The 9,906-nt window shown below is 38.0% G+C and overlaps 2 protein-coding genes across 2 annotated transcripts; both read right to left on the bottom strand.

The window, feature by feature from the left end:
- Nucleotides 1-1,383: 1,383 nt before the first annotated feature.
- On the bottom strand, nucleotides 1,384-2,250 carry LOC145106212 (uncharacterized). The gene has a single exon (XM_079043229.1). It carries the CDS (start codon nucleotides 2,248-2,250, stop codon nucleotides 1,384-1,386), a length of 867 nt encoding a protein of 288 aa, XP_078899355.1.
- A 3,098-nt stretch (nucleotides 2,251-5,348) lies between these two features.
- LOC145108628 (GDSL-like Lipase/Acylhydrolase superfamily protein) lies at nucleotides 5,349-7,247 on the bottom strand. Its single transcript, XM_079045679.1, has 5 exons — nucleotides 6,891-7,247; nucleotides 6,604-6,728; nucleotides 6,223-6,471; nucleotides 5,833-6,091; nucleotides 5,349-5,708 (listed from the first exon to the last, which is right to left on the bottom strand). Exons 1-5 carry the CDS (start codon nucleotides 7,180-7,182, stop codon nucleotides 5,491-5,493), a joined length of 1,143 nt encoding a protein of 380 aa, XP_078901805.1. The 5' UTR covers nucleotides 7,183-7,247; the 3' UTR covers nucleotides 5,349-5,490.
- Between the last annotated feature and the right edge of the window lie 2,659 nt (nucleotides 7,248-9,906).

Here is a 9,906-nt window from a genome sequence, read left to right on the forward strand (position 1 = left end):
GTGTCTTAACATATCCTGATGGCTCTCTTTCATATCTTCATTTCCCTCGTAGACCTCAATTAAAGTTTCCCACAGTGCTTTGGCTGAAGTGTATTCTCTGAAGCCTTGAGCAATATCGGGAGATAAAGCCATAGTCAAACTAGCCAGTGCCCTTTCCTGTTCTTCAACCTTTTCGAAATCTTCATCGGTGTAATCAGCATACAATTTGTCAATTATTTGTCCATTCGGAAGATTAGTAGTGACTCTGACTGGTCCTTTGAGAATGCTTCGTCAAACCTTAAAATCTTTCATTTTGATGTATTTCTCGATCCTGTATTTCCATTCTAGGAATCCTTTTGCAGACAATAATAGTGGAATGCGGGTGGTTGTTCCCATGATGGAATCCAATTCATGATGAAGTGCTTGGCCTTGAGAATCCATTTTTGTTTTTTTTTTTACTTTTTTAATTTTTTTTAATTTTTTAATTGAAAATGACTTGAAAGATAAACTAAAATGTCAAACAAACAGTTTGCCGTCACACGATTACGGCCGTAAACAGGAGTTTATGGTCAGGTTTTCGGTTGATGTTTCCGGTCAATCTTTACGGTTGAGGTTTACAGTTTGGAATTTACGGTTGGAGTTTACGGTTGAGGAGTTTACGGTTTGGAATTTACGGTTGGAGTTTACGGTTGAGGAGTTTACGGTTGGAGTTTTCGGTTGAGGAGTTTTGCACGTTTACAGCCGTAAAAAGAAGTTTACGGTTGAAAATCAAAGTTTACGGTCGTGAACTCTTGACCGTAAACACACAGATCTTGATGAAAACTCGCAGTTATAGCAGGTCTGATTCCCTTTTCTACGAAAACACCAAATCAAGTCTTGAACAATGATAAAACTAAGCTCCTTTGACCGAAAACTTGATTGAAAGATGATTTGACATCGGATTTGCTCTGATACCAATTGTAAGGTCCTAAAAACAGGATCTTAACCAGTGATCAAGCAATCTAACAATCAAACAAGATAAGAATGGAGTAGAAGAAGATTAAACCAAAGCTTGCACACGTTTATATCAGAAAAACGTCTAGTACAACTTGGACACAATGACCGTAAACTCAGTGGATCATCAACAACTAACAGACTCAGACACACCCTATATATAAGGGAAAAGACTTGGCCGTAAACAGGTTTACGGCCGTAAACAAACTCTGGCCGTAAACTCACCAACACACTTCAACTACAAGACTCCAAACACAATAAGACCTATACATCAATTAGCCTAGCCCAAACCATAACTTAGACCCTTCAGGAGTTAGCCTAAAATGTGTGAGGAGGAGGTAAAAGCCCAACAACATTGTTGTTGGGTCGCTAATTGGAAGACGCTCCACCTGGCCAAGGGTTCCAAATCCCCTAGCCGCTATTACCAGCAAGAGTATAAGACGATCCAAAGTTCCCGCCGACACCACCAGTTCGACCTCTGCCGGAACGACCGCTCCTGCCGCCTCCTCTGGAGTTCCGACAACCACCCCTACCATTAAAGGAAGTGCCTCGGTGATTATTTGGAGGCCGATTTTTTTGATGGCGGTTTTCATGCGTGGTATTTAGGATAGTAGGGGCTGAAGCATGATCTTGATGAATGGAAGGTACAACACGATTTTGTTCCTTTAGCATGGAACGTTCTTCAAGTGTTAGCATCGACCGCATTTCAAGAAAGGTCGGGAATGGTTTCTGATGTAGAATGGTGGTAACCACATGAACAAACTTTGGAGAGAGGCCAATAATGGCATAGATTAAAAGATTACGTTCGGGAACTGGGGTTCCGATGTTAGCAAGAATATCAGCAATTGACTTTATACGAGTGCAATATTGAGCGATCGTTGAGTCATCAATAGTAATGGAACGAAGTTCATCATAAAGTTCCATGGCTTTGGATTCTTTGTTTTCAAGGAAAAGAGCTTCAATAGACTTCCAGACTTCGACTGCTGTAGCATCAGGTTTGAGAATGGTTTGAAGGAGAGGCTGAGTGAGAGTGCTATACATCCATTGTTTGACAATATTATCGACTTCTTCCCACCGAGGTTCATTGACTTTGAAAGACGAACCATCAAGATGACCACAGACAGAATACCCAATGCAATGTGTCTTGAATAATTCTTTCCATGAATCATAATTCATGCGATGAAGATAAAGTAGAAAAGGGACATATGACTTTATGTTTGTGATGCCAAAGATTTTATCAGTAGGTTTGGTTTTGGAAGAGGCTTCTGAGCCAGTCATGATGGAGAAGAGATACAAGTCGAGATGAGAAGAAAAGAAAGACCGCTGCCCTGAGGATCGACTAGGGTTTAAAGAGATTAGTCCGATACCATGTTAGGCACCATATTTTCCCATGAACGATCATTGTATTCCATCACCAAATATATACATGATATAAAAATTAGGCTATGCTAAAACATTGTGGGCTAAATACAATGGGCCACACAAAAAATAAAACAAATACAATAAGTAGAAGATTATATGTCTAACAATAATAACACTTTTGTCATGTTTTTCTTAAACCATTGTGACGAAAAAACCACTAAACACTTTTTCCAAAAGGGGTTGTGACCTCCACTGGTTTTTTGGTTAGAAGTATAAATACCTATTAAAATTAATGTATAATACGCCTAAATATATATAATTTAGGCTCTCGCCCGCCCTTGTTGTCCAAATTTTATACATATTATACTTTTGGTCAACCCAAATTAAAAGTTTATGCTCCGCAACTGAAGTTGCTAACTAATAGCTACGGTCTCACTAACAAGAAGCTCATGTGTTCGTTGGATGAGCAATGGTCACAATCAAAAAAACGTTTGTGTGTCTGCAAATTGTTTATGACCACACTTAAATAACATAATGCTTGATTACAATACTTTTTCCCGTTTTTTTTAAATCGATGTGACAAAACACTCACTAAACAATCTGTTTTTGTGATTAAATAATAGAAGTCATTCTCAAAAGACACGTCTAAAAAGAGTTTATAGCCATACTTAATGGACGAAATGCTTGATTACAACAAGAATTGTTGGTACCTTTCAACCATATTTTTATGATATGGCCACACTTTTACAATTTCTATGGCCACTAAATGTGAATGTGGTCATATGATACCTAAAATAACAGGACATTTGGTCTTTTTTCTAAATGGGAGCTGATTTGTACACAACGATTTTTGGCCATCCACAACAATCTTATATAAATTGACAAATTTACCCTTTTTTATATTTTACACTTTACCCCCTTCCCCTCAAATCGTCTAAAAAAACCCCTACCTAAGTATTAGACAAACGACTCCACACACGACAATTCAATCCCACAATTGATTCTGCCATCTCTAGCCTCCACGACCGCCAATCGTCGCCGGATTGTTCCACCGCCGTCTTATTCGTCGCCATTGACGGCTTGCTCCACCGGTGTCCCACTGTTCTGTAATCACTTCCGGCAAAGGTACAAACAAAACTCCAAAAAAAATAGTCTACGGTTGTTTTCTAAATTTTATGGAATTATCATCGATCAGTGGGTTCGTCTCTTGTGGTGCTCTATGCAATTATCATCAATATTATACATCTTTTTTTAATAGACGAAGCTTTATGATATTCAATTTGAGTGGATTTACACTGTTTTGCATATTGTATTTCTTATATGAATATCACGTGCTCAACAATAAGATATATATGTGTATTGAATTGTTATATTACACCGTTCCATATTATTGTTTTGACACTTTGTTTTTGTTGATTAGCTAATGTAGAATATTGATTTCAACTTCCAGATTTGTTGAATAAATGAAATTGAATGAAAAAGACTATTTAACTACTTCAAAATTTGACTCGTGTGAAGATTTATTAAAAAGTGTTCGAGAATTTTATTATTCTAAAGGATATGGGATATCTATTCGTGGTTCAAGAAAAGACAAGCACGTGATTTTGCAATGTGACAGGAGCGGTTCATATCGAGATATACGAGGTATTGCAAATAAAAGAAAAAAAAACTACCGCATCTCGTTTGATGGATTTAATCCACCCTCATTGGAGGATTGATACGTTATCGTTAAATGTACAAAATGATTTGCATGGTGAAGGCATCGATCGATTCGATGAGTTGCTTAATGAGTTGCGCTCAACGTATCAAAGGTGGCCCTTAAATAAGAAAGAACATGCTCTTTCAGTGATTACAAAACTTGTGAACCAATTTGTCACCGTTTTTGAGTCCGTGATTCAATGACCAAAAGGAAGACCTCCAAAATCAAAAAAGAAAAGATGAATAACTTCCACAACACGAGATCCTTCAAGATTTGAGTTGGTAGAGCCATCACAAAGCCGCAATAAAGTGGATGATGAAAATAGCTTAATTGATTTAAATGTATATCCATTAGATACCTTTGATTTAGACGGTTCTTTTTTAATTCGTCATAGTTTTTTTTTTATTTGGATAGTTATTTGGTTTTTTATTTTGGATGGTTGTTTGATAATTTGTTTGGTAAAAAGTTTGCTGATATAAATAATCTCTTTATTTTAGAAGTTATTATTAAAGATTGTTTTAGATATTATATAATACACTTTTTTATTTGAAAAAAAAAATGAGGGTTTCTAGCATAATTTTAAGTTAAACATATATTACGTCCAATAAGTATACTAATGTAGTAAAATAAATGAAACAGTGAAACGAAATTTTGGAAAGAAGTTATATACATGGTAGAAGAAATATACTCCTTCCGTCCCAAAATTATAGTCCATCTTTCCTTTTTGGTTTGTCCCAAATTAATAGTCTACTTCTAAAAATAAATAACATTTTTACCAAAATACCCCTCATTATTACTTAACCAACTAAGCATTTAATGCAACATTAAATGCAAAGTAATGGCAAAACTGTCATTTTATTATATAAAGTTAGTGGTAATTAATGTTTTTCTTAATCTGTGTGTTTTTTGTCTGTGGACAATAATATTGGGACGGAGGGAGTATTAATTTAGTTGGAGGGGGTAAAATATAAAGTTTGATAAAATAAAGAAAAGGGTAAATTTGTCAATTTATAAAAATTTGTTGTGGATGGCCAAAAAAAAGTTGTGCACGGATCAGCTCCCTTTCCAAATGCATGTTTTTTTGATATAGCTGTAATAGTGGAAACGATTCTTGTTAGTAACCCCCCCCCCCCCCCCCCCCCCAAGGTAGATACAACTCTTGGAAAAATAACAACATCAACTCCCATCTTGTAACTGCCAGTAGCAACTTCCAAGTTGTAACGGCTATTAACAAGAATCTCTATTTTTTGTAGTGTATTTTGACAATTAAACGATGGCCTTTTTCAAAATGCATGTTTTTTTGGTATAGCTGTAATAGTGGAAACGATTCTGTTTAAATAACTAGATGAAAGTCATCACACTTGAAATTTCAAACTGGAAATAGGAGTACATGTTTGAACGAGACCAACATTGGATTAAGGCATTCAACTTCTGTAAGAAATAAAATTTGAAGATCATCACAGTGATGCCAGTTGTTGAATATTAATGGGATAAGTGCAGGATTTTGATGAGTACGATAATTTTGCAGTCACGATATTTGCAGCTTCAGTCGGATGAAAGGCATCCCAGAATATGTACTTTGAGCGGTCCCTACAAGTTTGTTGAAGAGGAAGACATGTCACCTGCCCATTGTTTCTTCCAACTCCACAACATCCCTTATCAACTACATCGAATCCTAAATTATGTACAATATTTAAAAAAAAAAAAAGTGTTTAGTCATCTTTTTAAATGCAATATTGCTCATGGAATCAGATTCTAATCATCAATTGTGGAAAAGAGTAGAATGTTTGGAGGGGTACCATATGATTGAGCATTGAGTATAAGATCTTTAGTGGCTTGATATGAATCCAAGAACACAAACTTTGCTCCTTGAAGCTCACCCTTATTGAAGCGATCTACAAGTTTTCTTAGGCCTGAATTAAATAATAGGATAGCATTGTTTATGTCTTCATTGCACCTGTTGTTGGTACCATTATACCTGGCTAGCTGATATGGTATACATCCAACTTGCCCAACAGCAGTTACTATCACTTTACGTGCACCCAAATTGTACAAAGCCTGAGAATAGTTTAACCGTGTATTAATGTATGTGATAGAATTAATGTAATAGGAATCTGAGTAAATTGAGTTTGTAATGATGGGATCGATCGGAGTGGTACTTTTGTAAACAGCATGCAGAAAATACTTACTGAAAGCTGAACAGAATAATCATGAATGAGTGCATCTGCATAAGCTTGTGCGGTGAACTGTGATCCAGTATTGTAGAAATCATGCATGAAGTAGTTATTGAGATAGTCATTACTTCCCATTCCAGAGTAGAAAATACATTTGCCGAGGTAACTTCCCACAGCATTAACATCCCCCCTGAAGTAACGCCCCATCTGTTGCACTGTGCTCCCAAAGTTGCGTACTTGCTGGTTCATTGAGATATGATCTCCCTATAATATATACATATATATTCACGTATATATAGTTCAAAATTTGTTCATAAGTTTATTAAAGCGTATACCGTTTGTTTTTTAAATTTAAACGAAAATGTGAATGCAAAAGAATGTGGCTTAATTAATTACAAGATTATTTCCGGTTTCTTCACGGATACCAGCAGCTCCAGATGCGAAATTCAGTCCTTCAAGTATTGCACGACCACGCGTTCTTGCATAGGGCGGGATGTTGGTTCGAAATCCTAGAAGTTGAGCTGCAACAAAGCCATATCTTTTGATATCATGATTTTGAATGCATCTTAAAGAATATACCACGGATATTACTTCTTTTTAAAACAACAAACTAACTTATACACAACCCCAAATCCTAGAGGCTGTAGTAGAATATTACAGCTGGGAGTGACAGGCATACTTACCCAATGCATCAACGAAGGTTCTGCCATTTGTAAACCGGCCACTGGCACCCAGAGGGAAATCGATGCCATACGGTCGATAGTTGGCTCTAGCAAGCGTGACAAGCCGATTATTGTTTCCGTTGTCAACCAAAGAGTCGCCAAAAATGAAGAAACAAGGAACTTGTCTGTCAACTTGTGTGTAACCTTTCGCTGTTAACCATAAGAAGGACGCGGCTACAACCCACAACCCTAATTCTCTCATCAAGTTCCCCATTTCGCTTGATGAGACTGGCTTTGATAATTTTATGACCATGTCGTTGATGGTGGGTTGCAATATATATGTCCAAGGGGATGAGTAAATGAATAAATTTGCATTTATGCGTAGTGGTGGATCGTTGTGTCAATGAAAGAATAGCCCGTGAGATGGAGTTGTATCCGTTTATGGATAGGATGCAGCCACTTTTGGGTTGGGATTCATGATTCAATTTATATAGGGAGTAGCTTTGTGAGAGAGCAAGCATTTCTCGTGAGACCTATGTAATATGTATGGCTTCAAGCCTCTTGTAATTAATAAAGGCTTTATATGGAGTGAATGGGAGGATTGTTAAGCATTGGCGAGTTGCTAGAGATGGCCACATAACCAAACACCTCTCTAAGGTTAGAAAAGGGTATTTCATTGTGAGTTGCACCTTTTTAAGGTTAGAAAATGGCTTTTTAAGGAGAGAGAGAGAGAGAGAGAGAGAGAGAGAGAGAGAGAGAGAGAGAGAGAGAGAGAGAGAGAGAGAGAGAGAGAGAGAGAGAGAGAGAGAGAGAGAGAGAGAGAGAGAGATTTTTCTCTCATTTGTGAAGAAAAGAAACAAATACTCGATCAAAGTTAGAAAGTCACAATGAGGGTTGGGTTCCCAAATCACTAGATTTTGTATTTAACACTATATCTATATAAAAATTAAAATAAATTAGATAAGTAATTCAAAGTTTATAGCATTAAAATTATATTCATTTACTTAATTATAAAAAATATTTAAATAAATAACTCTCTCTCTCTATATATATATATATATATATATATATATATATATATATATATATATATATATATATATATATATATATAGAGAGAGAGAGAGAGAGAGAGATAGATTAATAATTTTAGTAGATTTATATGTTCGAATAAAACATACTTAAAAAATAATAACACTGTTGAAAAACTCACATAAGAAAACTCATAAAAGTTTGAGACAAATGACAGAGCGAGAGGACGATTCAGACTCTCGAGAACATGCTACGCGCATGTGTTTTGGATTTTGGTGGTAGTTAGGTTACGTATCTTCTGTTAGCGGAATTTTCGTATAACAATAGCTACCACGCCAACATAGACCGACCTCCCTTCGAGACGCTCTACGGGAGGAAGTGTAGGACCCCAATCTGTTGGGGCGAGGTCGGTCAGAGAGTCATGGGGAGTACTGAGGTAGTACTCAAGATTACAGAGCGGATCCAGTAGGTCCGGAGCATGCTCCAGACTGCTCAGAGTCTACAGAAGAGCTATGCCGACAAGCGACCTTCGGACCTGGAGTTTCAGGTGGGCGACATGGTCCTCCTGAAGGTGTCACCTTGCAAAGGTGTCATCTGGTTCCAGAAACGGGGAAGTTGGGCCCCAGGTATATCGGCCCTTTCAGGGTTATAGCCCGGGTGGGCAAGGTGGCGTACCGATTGGATCTTCCAACAGAGCTCAGCCAGATCCACAACACTATCCACGTTTCCCAGCTACGAAAGTGCCTAGTGGATGACTCAGCGGTTGTGCCTCTAGAAGACATTCAGGTTGACGACAGCCTGAATTACATCGAAAGACCGATAGCTATTCTCGATAAGAAGACGAAGGAGCTGAGGAACAAGAGGGTTGAGCTGGTGAAGGTACAGTGGCAGCACCGCAGAGGTTCAGAGTGGACTTGGGAGCCCGAGGAGGAGATGAGGGAGCACTATCCGGAGTTGTTTCCAGATGCAGCTGACTTCGAGGACGAAGTCTAAATCGAGTGGGGGAGAATTGTAACGCCTGATTCCTGGTACACATTTATTTATAATTTATTCATTTTAGTAGCGCTACTCGACGAGTTGGGAGCCCCAGACTCGTCGAGTAGGAACGAGATTGGACACGAGGTTTTAAGCAATCTACTCGACGAGTTGAGAGCCCTCAACTCGGCGAGTAGGTCTGCCAGAGTGAAACCCTAATTTCGGGGTTTTGCACCCTATTTAAGTATCTTAATCCCCACCTTATGGCCTCATTTCCAGCCTCCAAGTCCCAAACCGTAATCCACAAAACCCTAGAGCTTTGTGTGAGCTTGTGAGCTATTTTGAGTGATCCTTGTGTGTTCTTGAAGCTTGAAGAAGAAGAAGAAGGAGCTAGAAGGTTCAAGGAGAAGATAGTAGATCCAGAGACTTCCTTCCATCCTCATCATTTTCGGGTAATCAAGTCTCTAACTTGGCTTTCTATTCTTTAATATATTAATATTCATTATGAATAGCGAATATGAATAGCTAAGAATTAAAATAGCATAATAGTGAATAATCTCCTTATTTCTATTTTATGAGGGTTTTGGTCCAAGAAGCTTAATCATAGGGAAATGGACATCCCAAGTGACTTACCTTTCAGATCTGGGATCTAGAAGGGGTTTTGTAACATCCGAAGACCAGGTATAACTTATAAACTCTTATCTTATTGTAATTGTCAAGTTTGGCCGTTTAATGAAGAAAGGGTGGTAAATGAGTATGTCGGGCGTACGCGTGTGTACGCTTAGCGTACTCATGTGCGTGATTTGGATGCGGAGCCACCTAGTACGCTGGGCGTACCAGAGGGTACGCTGGGCATACTAGACTCAGGGTGAAAACCCTAATTGGGGGGTGTGTCCCTATTTAAGGAACATGATGGTCTCATTTCTGGCCACCATTTCCAGATCTCAACCCTCTCAAAACCCTAATTTTCGTCCCTTGCGCTTGAGTGTCCATTTGTGAGCTTCTAAGTGTTCTTGTGGGATTTTTGGAG

This window comes from Lactuca virosa, chromosome 4, assembly GCF_052849685.1.
Source record: "Lactuca virosa cultivar CGN04683 chromosome 4, Lactuca_virosa_CGN04683_v6, whole genome shotgun sequence".
Lineage (NCBI taxonomy): Eukaryota > Viridiplantae > Streptophyta > Magnoliopsida > Asterales > Asteraceae > Lactuca > Lactuca virosa.

Bases quoted from the DNA above. Each gene is read 5' to 3' on its own strand.
- LOC145106212 (XM_079043229.1), bottom strand. From the start codon at position 2,250: ATGACTGGCTCAGAAGCCTCTTCCAAAACCAAACCTACTGATAAAATC.
- LOC145108628 (XM_079045679.1), bottom strand. From the start codon at position 7,182: ATGGTCATAAAATTATCAAAGCCAGTCTCATCAAGCGAAATGGGGAAC. The intron at 6,092-6,222 runs GTAAGTATTTTC...AACTATTCTCAG, and splicing joins ATTATTCTGTTCAGCTTTCA to GCTTTGTACAATTTGGGTGC. The intron at 5,709-5,832 runs GTACCCCTCCAA...TACATAATTTAG, and splicing joins ACTCAATGCTCAATCATATG to GATTCGATGTAGTTGATAAG.